Source organism: Sminthopsis crassicaudata, chromosome 3 (assembly GCF_048593235.1).
Source record: "Sminthopsis crassicaudata isolate SCR6 chromosome 3, ASM4859323v1, whole genome shotgun sequence".
NCBI classification, from domain to species: Eukaryota; Metazoa; Chordata; class Mammalia; order Dasyuromorphia; family Dasyuridae; genus Sminthopsis; species Sminthopsis crassicaudata.
Window position 1 is genome coordinate 229,857,354 of NC_133619.1, and position 19,299 is coordinate 229,876,652.

At 32.7% G+C, this 19,299-nt stretch overlaps 1 protein-coding gene across 3 annotated transcripts in view; it reads right to left on the reverse strand.

Annotated features, from left to right (window-relative positions):
* STS (steroid sulfatase) overlaps positions 1-19,299 on the reverse strand; it is a 215,700-nt gene that overhangs the window by 111,540 nt on the left and 84,861 nt on the right. For all 3 annotated transcript variants that reach the window (XM_074300196.1, XM_074300197.1, XM_074300198.1), the window contains 4 exons: positions 5,429-5,569; positions 2,053-2,174; positions 1,795-1,917; positions 927-1,350 (listed from right to left, as the gene is read on the reverse strand). In XM_074300196.1, the coding sequence (XP_074156297.1) occupies positions 927-1,350; positions 1,795-1,917; positions 2,053-2,174; positions 5,429-5,569 (810 nt within the window). The remainder of the gene's footprint in view (positions 1-926; positions 1,351-1,794; positions 1,918-2,052; positions 2,175-5,428; positions 5,570-19,299) is intronic.

The following is a 19,299-nucleotide window of genomic DNA, read 5'->3' on the forward strand; positions in this document are numbered from 1 at the left end:
AAGAGACTTAAACTCAGTTTTAGAGCACTTGTCCTCTCTTACTATCTCCTCTCTTATTTTAAGCTTTTCTTATTTTACTCACCATTTTTGTTTTACTTTCTTGAATTTGAAAAATATTCTTCCTGAGAACCTGAGTGGAAGTTAAGAAGTTCTGTTTTTCTTCTTTAATTTTACTTTTGCTATCTGTAGGCATTATGCCCTCAACTGACCCTAAGATCCACCCTTTCTTTGTTATTCTTGACCCAAACATAGTTTTAAAAGCCATTATTGGTTTTCCTCTACTTTTCCTCCAAGTCTAAGCTCCTTTTTCACTTAGAAGTGTAAAATGTAGGGGCAAGTAGGTTTACAGTGGATAGGGTATCAGCCCTGAAGTCAGAAGGACCTGAGTCCAAATTTGACCTAAGATACTTAACACTTCCTATCTGAGTGACCCTGGGCAAGTCACTTAATCCCAATTGCCTCAGGAACAAAAAAAGTGTAAAATGTAAACTAGAGAGAACAATACTATTATTCTTTTTTTTTTTTTCTTTTCCATAACAATTCCTGGTGATATAAATAAAACACAGTTCCAGCCAAGACCCACTTTAGCCTATAGCTTTTCACTTAAGGTGATCAACTATCTTTTACTTTTTTAAGTTTTAAGAAGGAAAAAGTTGACAGAAAAAAAAAAAATGACATCAGTCTAATGTGTTTAATATAAGAGACTAATGTACCTGTAAAGTAATTTCTCAAGTTATCAAGTATACACAATTTAATTTTTCATACTTTTACTTTATTCACACCAACTGCCTTCTTTTGCTACCTCTCTGAATACCTATAAAATGTGGAAGAGAAAAAAGAATGCTAAAATAAGGATAGTGTTTGACTATCACAATGGAGGTTAGTCAGTTTTCTTGAACATAATCCCAGTATAAAACAATACTAACCTGTTTATGAACTTGAGAGCTTCTCTAGTCAACCTCTGAGTGAGATTTTCATAAGACATTGGCTGCTGGACCACTTCATGGTTCCTCATCAAAATGCAGTTTAAAGGTCGGAAAAAATGAAGGAAGCAGGCTAAGAGTCCAATTATAGTGGCTGCTAATAAAAGACAGGAAAAGAATACCCAGTGAGGAAGCCGAAATAGGCCAAGGCAATTGAGTGCCTCCAAAGTGACAAGAGCAATGCCAACAATTTGCAGGGGAATGAAAACAAACATATGAATGGCTGTGGTAAACACAGTGCCTGATCCTGGTTTGCAATCTCTCAGATTGGTCACTGGCAGTCCATAGAAGTGATCAAAACCATGATTTAAAGGATGGTGACAGAAGTCATCTCTGCTGTTACAATTTATCCCAAGGTGCCACTTTCCTATGGAAAAAAATATATGAGACATATATTTTCAGGTAAACCAATTTCTTGATTTTGAATACTAAATGCTATCTACATAAGTTTAGGAAATTTCTATCTCCTGACTAATTGAGTCTTTTAATTTTGAACATAAATACTAAAAGAAAAAAAAAATAGCATTTTGACTTACATAGAAAAACACAAAAAACTAATTCTATGCAGTGCCTTAAAACTCTTTTGCTTATTGCTTTTTTTTTTAAGTATACAAGACATTCTACATATTACTTTCAAAACTGTACAGTGCTCCTTTCATCCCTTCCCTGATCCCATACCTAAATGGAGTCTAGTGCATAACTAGCACATTTTTTTTTTTATTAATTGACTTTTTCCTCTATTAACTTCCTTCCTCTTTCTATAATCTTAAATTCCTTTCCTCCCCCACATTTTTTTCCCAATTGTCTCTACCTATCAGGGCTGTAGAATAGCCTTGGTTCTTCAAAAGCTTGGCAAAAGTGATTTCATTAGCAGGCAGTCCACCTGAAGAAGCTGAAAATAGGAATACTCCAACCTTAGAGCGTGAAGCCATCCCTGGAACAAGCCCCCCCCCCCCAAAAAAAAAAAAAAAAAAGGAAGAAGAAGAAAAGAGAAGGAGATTAGTTAGAAATAATATCTTTACATAATCAAAAGAAAATGAACAATAATACTTTTTAAATGGATTCTTACCTGACCGGACAGGGTAACGGCCTGTCAAGAAAGCCGCTCTACTTGGTGTACAAAGTGGAGACGCAGCTAAATGCTGAGTGAATTTCACTCCCCCCTTGGCTATTCTATCAATATTAGGAGTTCTAGGGGAAGAAAAAGAATAATATTATTTTAGTTGCCCTTAAATTAAAGTTTTTTAATTATAATTATACCTAACTTAAAGTTTATAGCACTTAAAGTTTGCAAAGTATTGCATATATGTTATTTCAATTGATCTTCACAACACCTCAGAGTCAAGTGCTATTTTACCAGTATGTCTAAGACAGGACTTGAATTAAAAAGTTTTACTAACTCCAAGTTTAGCGCTATGTCCACTTTGCCACAGCTATCCTATTATATGTTTTATAATTAATGCTGATTTTAAATGAATATTTACCTTCTGCTACATAAAATAGAGACACTAATAAGGGATATGTTATTATTATTTGTTTATATTTATGCAAGAATCACAGAAGTCTTTATTTTAACTGTGCTTACTTGTAAAATACACATTCAAGATGCCATAAATGAAATCTAAGTGTTCATGGTATCATTTCTCTGTCAATTAGCATTCTAACAGCTTCCTTCTGAATGAACTGGAGAGTCAAAACTACCTAAACATTACACTTCCTTTACTCCTCTTCACTCATAATGTTGCTTCCTATCACTTTAATTTTACATAATATCCTTACAGAAGAAAATTGTAGACATTTAACTAATTCCTTGCTTAAATTATTTTTGTTTCTTGCCAGTATTGTCCAGCTTAGATTGCAAAGTCTAAGAGGGCAGAACTTGTATTTGCTAATTTTGAAACATGGTATTTGCCATCACCAATGGAAAGGGGGGGGAGGGAAATGGGCAATGAATTAATATTGTAAAGAAGAAATGGTGAATTTGAAAGTAAGGAAAAGCAGAGAATTAGTTTAATCCTGAAGTGTATTTTTCTCATTGAAAAGTTTCTTTTCTGGGAACATCTATACCTTGTCTTTTCAAACAACTAAGGGAGTGATAGGAAGTGAGGTTAGGGACTGCCAGTCTTTTCTTTCCTTATTAAGGGACTGATTATAGTTAATGATAATAATCTGATTTTCTTACAAAGGCAGAGAGCAGGTGCATTACATTATTTTTGGTTTTGGATTAAATAAATATCAAGAAAATGTGAGGGAGGGAAATTTCAAGGGAAAAAAAAAACTAATATAGATGACTCAGATAAGTAAGATTTCTAAAATAAAGAAAGAAACATCTTATAAATTTTAAAAATGCCCCAGATGGACACCAAATCAAAGATGAGTAAATCACAAAAGTATAAAACATTGATATGCAATTGAATTAAAACTGTGATAAAGAGGAGTGGCAAATCCAAATATATTTATGAAGAAAATTTCCAACATTTAAAAGTTTTCTTTCGAATATATGTTTTAAATGTGAAAAGCTTTTGTAATCATGTAGCTCAAACTGAAACAAAAGGAAGTATTACTTTTTTTAAAAATTTTAACAAGTTACTCCAGGCAGCTAGGTGGTATAGTAGACAGAGCACCAACCCTGAAGTCAGGAGGACCTGAGTTCAAATTTGACCTCACGCATTTAACACTTCCTAGGTGTATGTGATCAGGGCAAGACACTTAACCCCACTTGCCTCAGGGGGGGAAAAAAAAGGCAAGTTATTCAAGAAAAACAAAATTTATATGTGTACAATGTTCTCTTGGTGTAGAAATACTTTCTTTTCTATACATCAGGTTATTTTTTTTTAGATTTTTTCCCCTTCCTTTCATCCTTTCATCTTTCCTCTTTTCCTCCCTCCCTCCTTTGTTCTCTCATTCTCTCCTTCCTTCTTTGTTTCCCTCCTTTTTTTCCTTTTTTCTTTTTTTTGTTTAAAGAATAAGGCTCCTATTGAAACACTTATTAGAAACAAGACACCAGATTCAACTTCAAAATCTGTGATATTTTATTGAAAGAGAGAGAAGGATGCACCTTCCATTCTTATGAGAAATGGGCACATATCCCTGAGAGAGAGTGTTTGTGTATGCACACATGCACAAGAGGAAGCTTTTTTAGGTTTGTCTCCTCTTTATCCCCTCCCACTAACCTTTAATTGGGTAGAGGAATAGTTCCTGGTATTCTCCCACCATGAATGCCCTCTTCCTCACCCCACTGGGTCTATATTTGGGTTATGTTTTCCCTTGGGCAGAGAAGATACTATGCATGAGCCTCATTCAGCAAGTGCCATAAAGAAAAGCTTTTCCCCAGTCACTGACCCTGGTCAGTTTATCCTAATTTCTAACCTGGACATCTTTACCAGAAATTTGGAGCCAAGTTATTTTCTCCTTCTGAAAACTCATTGGTCAGTGATACTTATTATCTTATTGTAATATTGCAACGTTCTTGTAGAAATCTTACAACATTCTGTGGAATATTAGTTTGTCTGCTCAAGGTTTCTGATGAAATTAATTTTAACCATTCTGTGGAAACTTAAGTCTAGTTTGTGGCTCACCCACTGGAAGAAGAATAGCTATGCTATATTTCTAAGGTAATAATATAAAATACATGATACTAAACACTTACCTCTACCACATCCCTTTCTCATCTCTGATTCTATGGCTTGCAGGCCCTTTGAAAAGATGGTAGTATAACAACACCCTCACTGTTGGTCAGTGAAAAATAGTAGGGGTTGTGGGAAGGGGAAAAAGGAGAAGACGTTTAAGGTAAGAATTGAGTGGGACTATCCAGCAATGTGGTACTGCTAGATATCCCAGATTTTTTTTAAAAAATGACTGGAGGTATGTGGGGGGAAAGACATGGAAAAAATAGGAAAAAAGGAAGATAAAAGGAAAGGGGGGAAAAAGGCAAAGGAGATTTTTTAGATTTTTCCCTTTCATATATTACACAACAGAATGTACAACATAGAAATGGTAGAATGAATAATGGAAAATAGAAATGCTTCCTTTCTAGGATTCTTCCTACAGATATAAATTACATACATACATACATACATATATATATGTATGTAAATGCATTCATAATTCTTGCTAATCACATTCTAACTCCCATATACAAACTTGTATTTAAATATATATCCAAATATAAATCTACATACATACTAACAAATGGAAGAGCATTATTACTATGGCTTCTTAAATATAATAGATGCGGCCTATGTTTTATGGTTCTAAGAATATTTTTAAACTATCAAGGAAGAAATTCATTGAATACACACATACATACACATATATGTGTATGTATGTATATTTATATATCTATATCTATATATATATATATATATATACATATAGATATGTATATATACACACACACAATCACTTATAACACAGTCACTTATACAGAACTTCTATTATTGAACCTTAGAGTTGTGTTTCCATAGCATCCTGGATCTCCAATGCCAAGGTCATCTGCCATTGCTATAATAATGTTGGGTTTTGAAACTTCATCACTGTTGACGCTGCCATAGAATAACATCAAAAGTAAAAGCATCTTCATCTTTCTGTGAAGAGTAAATAAACAAAAGAAGAATAAAGAATGAGAGGATGGTTTGGTTTTGTTTTTCCTAACTAACTCAAATTCTTTTTAGCTATGGAAGCAAATCATTGAAACAAAAGTTAAAAAAAAAATTCAGTTTGTCAACTAATGATCATATCTGCTGCAAGGAGACATTGTCAAAGATGATGTGTAAAGATGTTGGCTTCTCCTCTGGGTATTTGCCTTCTGAATAAATATTTTTCTTTTGGTGAAAACTATTCATCTCCCATTTTTATTTTTGAAAAATGAAACAGATATTGTTCTTTAGGAGAAAAAGGTTATAAGCTCACCTACTATTTTCTTGGTATTGAAAATCAGTCATTTTGATGATATAAAATAAATGTTCTTGATTGATGGAAAAAGCAAATATTTTATTAAGAGAAGATATTTTTATCCAGGTTCTTTAAAAAGCACCCATTAAATTCCTCTCTCCCCAAGTAGATAAACATAAATACATCAATTATAAAAACCTTTCAATATTCAGAGTAAACTAATTTCAAACATATGATGAGGAATTCAGTTTGATAATGATATACCAAAGTCAATGAACCAAAAAAACCTCTGTTCAATAGGATAAATTAGTTCCAAGCAATAGAACATTAAGTTCAGTCGATCACCAACTGCCTCTTGGACATCCCAAAGGCCTCTCAAACTCAATTCAAGTTCAATTTAGAATTCATTATCTTTCTTCTAAAATGCATGCTCCTTCTCAATTTTCCTATCTCTGTCAAGAGTACCACCATATTTCCAGTGATGTAAGTTCCCAACCTATCAGTCATCCATTACTCCTCATTCTTCTTCACTCCAGATCTCTAATCAGCTGCAAAATCAGTTGCAAAAAATGTTTTATCTCCCTGACTTTTTCTCACATCTGTACTATTTTCTACATTCATATGGCTACCTTGATTCAGGCCCTTATTACTTATTATTACTTATTACTTATTATCCAGGCTATGGAAAAAATCCAAATTTTCATTTCAAAGTATTTTCCTTGATTTTTGTCTCTCCTTCTCTAATCTATCCTACTATATCCAGTCACCTAGTACCAAAGTGCTATTCCTAAAGCACAAATCTGATCATGTCACTCCCCTACCAAACTCCTGTGACTCATTTCTAGAATTCTGATTCTAAAAAAAACCTCTTCTCATTGATACTTAGACCTTCACATCCTGGCTCCAATCTATCTCCCTAGCCTTACTATACAATAACCCTTTTTCCATACTCTATGACTTACTCAAAATTATTTTTTTGCTTTTCTTCATACGTGATGCTGTATCACCTGACTCCATACAAAGGTATGGACTATCCTTAATTTTTAGAATGTGTTCACTCCTATTCTCTGCCTCTTAGAATTCTTTATTTCTTTTCAAAGCTCAGCTGAAATGCTGTTTACCACATGAGATTTTACCAGGTAACTCCATTGCTAGTGTTTTCCACCTAAAAATAAAGTTGTATTCATTTTACATATATATTGATCACAATGGTGATGAGGAGTAAACTGAGGTTCTAAACCGAGATGGGTCAGTTCCTTTTCTCTCTTTCTTTCCTTCCCCAAAGTAACCAAGGGCTGGTCGGCAGCAAATGAATTTGCTACTTAATGCTGTATGGAAACAAAGTCTTTATTGATTAGAATGGAAAATCTATTCTTTGCAAGGTACAAGGCCAATTTTGCAAAGAATAGATTTTTGAGGACTCTGTTTTATATATGAACACAGTCATTCAGATGCAGTGATGTAATGAGGTTTTGGAGAGTATTGTAAACAGGAATTTTCTTATTATTGTAAATAAGACAAGAATTTTCTGTTATCTCCTTCTGTCTCTCCCAAAAAAGGAATTTCCTGTTGGTATTTTTGATCTTAAGCTACCTCATTTCCAAATCTCATCAATGGTATACTATGTTATGATTTTTTGTTCCTAGAACCCTTTGAATATAATCTGTGGCCTTACTAAAATATAGAGAAGCAAAAAGGATATTTTGCTCTCCCCCACCCTATCCAGCATTTAAAAAATTATACACAGACTTATATGTATATATGCATATACAAATGCATATCTACGTATATAGAAAGGTTAGAGAAAGTTAGGATGGAACCTGAGTAGTTATGAATGGGTAAATATTTAGCAATAAACTTGGGGGAGGCAAGGGAGAAGATGTACAAATGACACTTTTAATTTTAATCTGCATTTTTAACCTTTTCTTCACTTCTTAGTCTATGTATCAACACAATAAGACAAGCCCCAATCTTTGGTATTTGCTAATTTCTGAAGTATAAATATTCATATTAAAGATTTGACAATAAGCTCTCTGATACTAAGTTGGCTAGAGCAGACCCCTGCCTCAGTAAATAGTGCTAGCTCAATTTGTATTGTTCTCTAGTTTTTCATCTATGTATATTGTTTCCCTTCAAAATTTCTAAAAAGAGGGACCATAGCATAGAATTTGTTTCAGTTGCCCATAGTATTTTAGGTGCTCAGTACATATCTATTAAAATATGACAAATATTTGAAATACAGGTGTTTCTCCATTGAAAGTCAGGTAACACTAATATAACCAAATTGCTAATAATATGGACAGTCTATGCCCTCTTAGATAGCATAGGCCTGCAGTAAAAAGGATCATCACTATCACCACATGACAATCAACAATAAAGCTTCTTTGAATTCCTGTACCTCTGAATACAACAAGTGTTCAGATTAGCCTATTGTTAGTCTCTGGGGTTTGTATAATTTTTTCCTTAAAAGTTCCTACAATGTTGGGGGCAATCAAGGAATAAAATCCATACTTTTATAACCATGCCAAGGTGTAAAAATTCCACATGACACAATATGCAGATTTAAATAGGAGATAAATTTAATCCTGGATACAGAGTTGTTCTGTGACATATTTAGAAGAGAACCAGATTGTTAAATTAACTTTTTCATAATCATCAAATATCAGTTATTACTAAATGCTGCTGTTTTTCTAATTTTCATATTTTAAAGTCTAACAAAGGTATACAATACACAACTCTATTTTTTAGCCAGTACCAAATGGTTTTGATGACTTTTAGTTTTAGGTCTGGTACAGCTAAGGCACCTTCATTTAATTCCCTTAAAATTCTTGACTTTTTGTCCTTCCAAATGAATTTTGTAATTTTTTCCCAACTCTATAAAAAAATTTCTTGGCAATTTGATTGTTATTTCCCCGAATAAGCAGATTACTTTAGATAGAATTATCATTTTATTATATTAGCTTGGTCTATCCATGAGCATTTAATATTCTTCCAATTCTTTGAATCTAACTCTATATGAAAAGTGTTTTGTAAATTTTTTTTAAATGGGATTTCTCTTTCTATCTCTTGCTGCTGGACTTTATAGTAACATAGAAATGGTGATGTTTTAAGTGGGTTTATTTTATATCCTGCAACTTTCCTAAACTTGCTTGTTGTTTCTAGTAGTTTTTTAGTTGAGTCTCTAAATATATCATCATATTATCTGCAAAGAGTGATAGTTTTGTTTCTTCATTACTTGCTCTAATTCCTTTAATTTCTTTATAGCAACAAAGCTATATTTCTAGTATAATTCTGAATAGTAGTGTGATAATAGGCAATCTTGTCTCATCCTGATCTTATTGGAAATGCTTCTATTTGTCCCTATTACATTACTTATCATTTTAAGAAAAGTTCCATTTATTCCTATGCTTTCTAGCATTTTTAATAAGAATGAATGTTGCATTTTATCAAATACTTTTTCTGCATCTATTGAGATCATCATATTGTTTCTGTTAGTTTGGTTATAAATGTGGTCAATTATACTGAGTTTTCTTGATATTGAACCAGCCCTGCATTATTGTTACAAATTCTGCTTTGTCATAGTTTATTATCCTGGTGATAAATTGCTGTAATCTCTTTGCTAATATTATATTTAAAATTTTTGCATCAATGTTCATTTATATAATTTTCTATAATTTTCTTTCTCTTTTGATCTTTCCAGGTTTGGGTATCAGCACCATATCTGTGTCATAAAAGGAATTTAATAGCACTCCTTTCCATATGTTGCCAAATATTTTATATAGTATTGAATTCATTGTTCTTTAAATATCTGGTAGAATTCACTAGTAAATTCATTTGGCCCTGAAGATTTTTTTCTTAATTCATTAATAGCTTGTTCTTTTTTTTTTTTTTTCTAAAATGGAATATTTAAAGTAATTTATTTCCTTATCTGTTAATCTGGAAGTTTATATTTTACTTATATTGTCAGATTAGTTGGCATTATTTCCTTAATTATTGCTTTAATTTCCTGTTCATTGATTTTAACTCCACCCTTTTCATTTTTGATACTGGTATTCTTTTGCTAACAGATTAATGAAAAATTTATCTATTTTGTTTTTTTTTTTTCCATAAAATCAATTCTTAGTTTTGTTTATTAGTTCAATAGTTTTCTTATTTCCAGTTTTACTAATCTTTTTTTTTATTTTCAGAATTTAAAATTTGGTATTTAATTAGGGATTTATAATTTGTTCTTTTTCTAGTTTTTTTAGTTACATGCTCAATTCATTGGTCTTCTTTTTCACTATTTGATTCATGTAAGCATCTAGAGATTTTAAATTTTCCCTATGAATTGCTTTAGCTCAATCCCATAAATTTTGGTAATTTGTCTCATTATTGTCATTCTCTTGGATGAAATTATTGTTCCCATGGTTTGTTGTTTCACACATTCATTCTTTAGAATGAGATAATGTAATTTCCAACTAATTTTTGGTCTATTTTTCCCTGGCCCCTTTCCAAGCCCCTTTGCCTTCCAGAATATCATATTCCAGGTGCTTTGATCCTATAAAGAAGAAGCTGCTAGGTCCTGAATAATCCTGATTGTGACTCTTTGAAATTTGAATTGCTTTTTCTAACTACTTGAAGCATTTTCTCCTTGATTTAATAATTCTGGAATTTAGCTACAATATTCCTTGGAGTTTTAAATTTGGGATCTTTTTCAGGAGGTTATCCATGGATTCTTTCAATGAATACTTTACCCTCTGATTCTAGGCTATCAGGACAGTTTTCCTTGAAAATTTCTTGAAAGATCTTATTCAGGCTTTTTTCTTCATCATGGCTTTCATTTAGTCCAATAATTTAGATCATCTCTCCTGTGTTAGGATTACTAAGTGAGAACTCGGGTTGTCTGGATAGTGACAAGGTGAGAATTCAGGTTGGACAATTACAAGGTGAGAACTCAGGTTGACTTGATGGAAGGAGCAGGCTCATTGGCTGAGGTGGTTCTTCCCAGAAGCCCTTGCATTATCCCACGCCCATTCTCTGGGAGAATAAAAGAGAGGACTCCCAGAGATAGAAGAAGACTCTGCACTACATCTGGCTTGACGGGGCTCTCTGCAGGAAGGGAAGTCACTTCTAAGGACAAGAGTTAACAGCAACTGCCTGGAGACAACGGTTCACTACAGGAAGAAGAATCTGTCTGAAAGATTTGAGTAGACACAGCATATCTCTTCCCAGAGAGTGATCTGGCAGCTTCTGGAGACGACAGCTCGCTACACTCCTGGATCTATTTTCCAGGTCAGTTGTATTTCCAGGGAGACATTTGACACTTTCTTTCTTTCTTTCTTTCTTTCTTTCTTTCTTTCTTTCTTTCTTTCTTTCTTTCTTTCTTTCTTTCTTTCTTTCTTTCTTTCTTTCTTTCTTTCTTTCTTTCTTTCTTTCTTTCTTTCTTTCTTTCTTTCTTTCTTTCTCTCTCTCTCTCTCTCTCTCTCTCTCTCTCTCTCTCTCTCTCTCTCTCTTTCTTTCTTTCTTTCTTTCTTTTTGTTTTGTTTTTTTGACTAATTCTTGATGTCTCATTGAGTCATTCACTTCCATTTATCCAATTCTAAGTTTTAGTGAATTATTTTCTTCAGTTAGCTTTTTTACCTCCTTTTGCATTAGGCCAATTATACTTTTAAATGAGTTATCTTGTTCACTGGATTTTTTTTTCATTTCACCAAATCTATCTTTTTCCATTTTACCAAATCTATTTTTTAAGAAATTGTTTCATTCAGTCAATTTTTTGTTTTTCCCTTTCTAAACCCTCCTGCAAAGTTCTCATTTCTTTTCCCCATTTTTTCTGTCTTTCTTTTAAAATCCTTTTTGAATTCTTCCAAGTGAGCTTTTTGAGCTTAAAACCAGTTCATAACTCCATTTGAGACTTCACTTGGAAAGTGTTTTGTCTTTGGTGTCTTTTTCTGGATTTATATTCTGTTCTTCCCTGTCTCCATAGTAGCTCTTTATAGTCAGAGTTCTTTTTGCTCATTTTTAAAGGTTAAAGTCTGCTTCTGGACACAGGGGAGTTTGTACCAAACTTCTTCTACAGGGGAACAGGGGCTTCTCCCTGACTATACTGGGGCTACTGGTGGTGCTGCAAGCTTCCCCACTGTGCCAGGCGGGTCTGGCCAAATCCTGTCTGTTATGCTGGAGCTCACAGATTCACTATTTGCCTTCTGTAGTTGCACTGGAAACTTACAGCTAGTCTGCTTATCCATTAGCCTTCTTAACCAGAACAGAATAGCCAAGGCTGCTATATTTTGACTAAGAAACTCCCACTAGATTTCTTACGCTGGGCGTCCTTGCTGTAGACCTTTCTGTGCTGGCACAGCACTGGGCCACATTCACCCTGCCCAAACAAGACAGATCTTTCCTGAAATCCTTTCAAGATATCTTATGCTGGAAAATTATTACACTCTGAATATTCATTCCAAAATCTGTTCAGAGGCTTGACCTAATATTGATTCTGAGGGAAGCCAGGAAGAGCTCAGGGGAAGTCCTGTCTACTCTCTGCCATTTGGGCTCCAACCCCCAAAAGTACCATGGGAATTAATGAAAAACAATAACAACACAAAAAAAGTTGGCCTGGCAGTATCAGACATAAAATTATATAATAAAACCACAGTCATAATTTAATATTAACTATGAAATAGAGCCAAAGATCAGTGAAACAGTTTAGATACACAGAACACAAAAGTCAATGACTATAGTAGTTTGATAAACACATAGACTCAGCTTCTGGGATAAGAACTCACTATTTGACAAAAACTGCTGGGAAAAATTAAAATAGTATAGCATAAACTAGGCACAGACAAACATCTCACACCCTAGACCAAGATAAGGTCAAAATAGATTTACGATTTAGACATACATAGTGATATCATAAGCAAATTAGGAGAGCAAGGGATAGCTTATCTGTCAGGTTTTGGAGAAGGGAAGAATTTATGACCAAACAAAAAATGGAAAACATAGGAAAATGCAAAATGGATAATTTTGATTACACTAAATTTAAATTTTTTGTGCAAAAATCCCCCAATGCTACCAAGATTAGATGAAATCTGAACTTAAATTTTAATCACGTGTTACATGTAGTATTACACTATATTTTACACATGAATTATTTATTCCAAACCTTTTATATACTGTGTGATTTACTATTTCTTGTAATCTACCATTAAAGCCTTTAAAGTAACAATACCGAGGAGAGCTTGAAACAGATGGTGTCCTCCAATTTAATTCCTCTTAGCCCTATAACTTTGTCCTTTTGACTTTCAAATAAAACTAAAAAATTTCCATTCTCAAAACTTTCTACTTAAAACAAAGTAAAATTTCTCACACCCTTTCAGCATATATAAACTATCTGAAGCTGGCACAAGGGCATCACAGAACAATTATGCAGGGATAAGAGGGACTTGGAGCATGGGGGGTTGCCACTGCCCATCTGCTGTGTGCAAGCTAAGCCCCCATTTGTTCCCAAACCTTATCTCTGTTCCATATTTTCACTTAAGCCTTTCCTAATCTTTCAAACTCAGAATGTCCCATTTTCCTTTATATTTCAATCAATGCTATTATTGTCCCAAATTATGGAGTTCAACCTAGAGGAATTTTCTTCATTAATCTGCATATTGATGTAGTAGAAACCCCCAATACCCTCAATACTTTTCAAGGAACTCCAGGTCACCTGGTCTTGGGAAAGACATATTTCATCTTAGGAATGTAGCCTTTTGGAGAATGTGTGTGAAAGAAAGTGAGTTAGACCTGAAATCTTTATTCCACTAAACTATCCTTCAAGGATGTCTGGTTTGTCATCTAAACATTTGGGCTGCTATGTTGTATTTGAATATAAACAATGAATACTTCTTAATTTAATGAGAGAAGAGAGTATGCCATTGTTAGTCCCTCTTACCAAACTTCCCAACATTCATGTTGACTCTAATCCTATGATGTCATTTACACTGCTCTGTTCTTTGTTCTCTACTCCCTGAATCCCTATAAATTTACCCACTTGCCCCATATTTTCCTCTCTTTGAATTTAACTGTCTTTAATTAATCTTACAATTATAATAAAACTTTGCCTCTTGACTTGGAGATGGTCTAAGATTTCAAATTCTTTTGGGACTCAGAGTCACTGATGCAGAATACCAATATTCTTGGGTCCCCTTGAACCCTAACAATATCACAAAATTCAGGTATTCTCTAAGTGAAAGAGTTCCAAATCTTTCTTTCTCCAAAAAGTTACTTTATAGGATCTTTTTCAAGTGGACACATCTATATGATGATTGCTTTTTTATGAGAGTGAAAATTAGAAAAAAAAAAAAAAAACTATAGCACAAACACTAAAAGGAGACATATAGACACATATATGGTTACCCAAATAAAATTTACTTACTAGTAAAAGAAAAAATCATATCACTGCCAGAGACCTAAAAAAGAACTTTCTTCATGGAGAAAGGCTCCCCATAGACCCAGTTGAGAAGAGATCCTTGTTAAAAACCCAGAATGAAAGGCTCTGATCCCTTCTTGGTTAGCCATAACTATGATGTTTAAAATATTCAAAATATATACCTTCTGGGTAATTTATTCACTTAATAAGAAGTTCAGAAATTTGTAATAAAAGGAGTCATTTGGTTATCTCTTTTAGGCCAAAAACAATCATGGCAAAGGGTCTCACAATTTATAAACCCTTCAAAACAGGAGGCAGTCAACAGGGCTAAGAGAGACCCTATCACAGAGAAATTATCTCTAGTCAGACCACTAGCCTAACTAGCTAGATAAAAGGATCTAAACTCCACCTAAGTTTGAACAGATCACAATGGGCTTCCCCTCCCTAGATAAAATTCCTTGTAAAGTTGGGTGGGGAACAAGAAGACTTAATGTGATCTTATTTTCTGTAATAGCCTTCAAGAAAACTGAATTTCAAGTCAGGACTTTGAAAGAAGAGGGGGTGAGCTTTGAATATCCCCAAGATATTGGTTATTAATAACCATTCCTCACATATTGATCAGAGTACTGAAATCTTTCTTATAATATTGTAATTATTATATAAATAGTTTTCCTATTTCTTCTCACTTTATTTGGTATCAATTCATCTAAGTTTTCCCTGGTTTCTTTAAATTCATTAATTTCTTCATTTCTTATGGCATAAGATTCCATTATATTCATATACTATAATTTAGTCAGCCATTGACCAATGTATGTGCACTCATTTTCTTTTCTACAACAAAAAATGCTACTCTAAATATTTTTTGAAAAAGTAAGAGGATTTCTTCTTCTAATCTTTTTTAGCATATATGCCTAGAAATTGTATTGCTAGGTTAAAAATTATGTACTCTTCAGTGACTTTTGGGATATAGTTCCAAATTGGTTTCCACAACACATCTCAGCCAATATAGCATTAGTGTGTCTTCCCACATCACCCTCAAAATTTTTTTCCTTTTTTGTATCTTTGACACTTCAGGGGCTATGAAGTAAAACCTTTACAATGTTTTAATATGCTTTCTCTTATATTATTGATTTGGAACATTTATTTCCAATAGCGTGGATTTCTTTTCTCCTTTGAGATCTGCCTATTTATAGTTTTTAACCATTATCTATTTGAGAGTAGTTCTTTTACTTACATATATATCAAATTCCTATATATTGTTAATATTAGAAGTTTATAAGAGAAATTTGCTTTGAAGACTTTCCCTAATTGTATTTTTTCTAATTCAAATTGTATAATTTTTGTTTACACATTTTTTCAATGTTTAAACAGAATTATTCATCTCTCTCTTTAATAATCCAGAACTCATGCCCTCTCTATAGTTATGAAAGATACTTTCCTTTTTCCTTTATTTTGTTTAAACTATGACTTTTTATATTGAAGTCACATGTTCACCGGAGCTTATTGTCGTGTACTATATAAAATATTGATATAAATTTAATTTCTCCTAGAATAATTTTCCATTTTCCAAAACATTTTTATTAAGTGAAGTCTAACTGTAGTGGTTTTATGAAAGACTATACTATTGTGTTTAGTTGCTTCTGTGTTGCTTAGGTTCTGATGTTGTTTATGTGCCAAATTTGTTTTATTATTCACTTTTGTATTTTTTAATCAGTACTGGATTATTTTGAGTATTACTCTGTAATATAATTTGAGATAATAGTAAAGGACACCTTTTCTTCCCATTTTTTTCATTAATTTTCATGTACTTTTGTTTTTATTTTCTCTGTACTCATGTATAGTGGTATGCTAACAAAATGCTTAACGGCTAGCACTCCAGAAAATAAAGGGGGTATGTATGAATAAGATATTTTTAAGTTGGATTTACATTATTAGCATTTTTTCTATTTTCTTAATTCTAGATAATCAACAAAACAATAAATTAAGTCCTGATTAGTAGTATTTTCAAATCTGAGATGAACATGCTCACACTGAAAATTTGACTGTCAATTCCTGAAAGAAGGTATAAGCTGACTCCAATTAAATATGTGCATGTTATTTCCTTTGGTAAAATGTATCCTTCTTTGGGCAAAGATTTTTTACTTCTTTGTCTCCAGCCAAGTGACAGTCATTTTTGCTTCTACATCTCCAGCACAAGGCATGATAACCAGCAAATGTTTAATCAATGTTTATTGATTGATTCACAACATTAAGTTGTTCTTTCCAGAGAAGATTTTGATGTTGATGAATTTTGAAATTTTACCTCTAAATATTTAAATTCAGTAGAGCTGAAAAGTTTTCATTAAATTATGAAATTTCTAAGAGTAAAACAACAGAAATCCACCAAATTCTTATCTACCAATATATTAATGTAAGGATACTATCAGAAACATGTATGGCCTAAATAGGAATAATCAATGGACAGTTCACATTTCAATGGTTCCCATATAATGTCAAAATAAGCAGAAGAAAGTCCTCAATACTTTGGATAAAAGGTCCCTTAGCCAATTTGTGTACAAGAATCACAAAGGTATGTTGTATAGGATAGGCTGACAGAAAAAAAAAAAAATGCTCACAATTATGAAATAAAAGAGCCATCAGAGTATTGGTTCCTAATATGGGTCACAGACTTTGAAGAGGGAGGCTGAAATTATTATAAGTTATTATAAGATGCCCTTCTAATTAAGTGAATCAATGTAATAAATATGCCAATGTACTTACCATGAGGGGCAGTTAGGTGACACAGTGGATAAAGAAAACCTAAGTTCAAATTTGACCTCAGATAACCTAGTAGCTGTATGTTGCTGGACTTAACCCTCTTTGCCTCAGGAGAATAAAATGGCAAACCACTCCAATATCTTTGCCAAGAAAACCCTAAATAGGGTCATGAAGAATCAGACAAGACTCAAAAACAACTAAGCAACTGAATTTTCCATAGACAAAATAAATAACATTACTAACATTTTTGTAGTAATACTTTTCATAAATATATAAATTCTATTGTTATATATAAAACAAATTTACAGCGACATTATTATTATACATATTCTTAATAAACATATACTATGTGAGAGTCTGCAAAACTTGTTAATATATTAAAAATGCTTGAAAGTACTAACATATATTATGGATAAAAGTGGAATCAGTGATTATATAGAACTAAATAATTATTCCAAAAAGTAATTAAAGAAAGCTTTTAAAGCAAACTCAGGAAGAAAATGAAAAAAAGGAAAAGTACAATAAAAACATTACTAGATTTGAAGGCAAAGGACCTATATTCAATACCAGTTTTTCTATTTACTTTGGATAAGTCACTTAAGTTTTCTGGTCTTCATTTTCTTCTTCTGTAAAATCAGGGAGTAGTACTAAATTATTTTTAAGATCTTTCTTGTTCTAAACTTATGATACTATGAACTAGAGAGTACAATGTGTTATGATCTCATAGACATCAAAGCAGGGTTCATGAACCTTTAAGTACAAAAAAATTTAGAAGAAAAGAAAAAGAGAAAAGAAGAGAGCAAAATAAAATATTTTAAGTCCCTAGTTGCAATATCTTTTTACATTGTATTTTTATCCACTGTGCCAGAAACAACAGAAGGCCTTTAGAACTATAATACAATGAATATAGTACAAAAGATTATCTCCATCATCAATTAATCACTCAACACTGGCAAGTGAATTGAAATGAAGGTGATTGTCATTGGAGCTATTTAACAGGCAAGCCCAAGGATGACTAAATATAAATAAGATTAACTGAGCAAGACAAAGGCATCTCTGAAACAGGTATGATACACTTTATAAACATTTTGCATGCAGATTCTGACAGAGTTCAGATCTGCCTCCAAGGTATTATAATCATAATCACTAACATCATGAAAACAAAACAACTATTTATTTAACATCTACTATTTGCAAGGGATTGTAACCAAGGCAGGTTAGAAGTGTTTATAAAATAAATAAAAAGTAACATGCCATCAGGGAAAGATTTATAGTCAATAGCTCTCGTAAATAAGTATAAGGATAAGGAATAGCCACATTCCTCACTTTAATTTAACACTCGAGGGAGTTGTCAATATAGAAAAAATGTTCTGTGCAGTGGGAGCTCAGGCATAGCAGCTTAGAGTCACCTAGTCCCAATCAGTACCACTGTGAGAGTTCTTAGAAGCAATGCATAAAGGATAGGGTCAAAAGTTATATAAGGTTACAATCTGATGATCAATATGAATCAACCCTTGATGGTCAATTTGTTCTGGAAACGTCAAAACAGGTTTATAGAATTGTTTAGGTGCAATTAAAAAAAAACTCATGGAGATCCTGAGATTACAATGATTTGGAGTTTTCATTATTCTCATGTGGATTTGTGTCTGCCTAGGGCTTCTAAAGCCTACTATAAGATTCCAGGGAAATAGTCTTTATGTTTTAGGGAGAAGAAAGAATTATGATGAGAGAGTTCATTGGTCTTGGAGGATATAGAAAAGTCATGTGGGCATATAACTTCAGATGACCAGATCATAAATAACAATTAGTCATTCAATTCAAACATTAATTAAGGATCTATTATGCAATAGGTCCTTACCAATATCAACCTAGAGCTCTGTTAACTGGACATATTTAAGAGCATTAACCTCAAGACTTTACTCTCTTCATAATTAAGAGTATCAACCAAAAGAGAGAGTTATTTAACATAAATAGTTTACTTATCTAAATATACATTTAATATTGGAGATTATTTATTTGGACTTTTACTCCAATTAGTATTAATCAGTTTGATAGAATCAAATTTCTATATTCTATTTCTATTCTAAATTCTTTGATATATTCAAAGTTCTATATATATAAGACCCTAGAACTATAAGCTGCAGATTCTCAGTTTATTTGCTTAATCATAGGAAGTTAACTAAAGAACTTCTGCTCTTGTTTTTCCTTGCAAGCCAGCATAGCAAAGATGACAACTAGATGGAAAATCTCCCAAAATATTTTTGTATCTCTGGA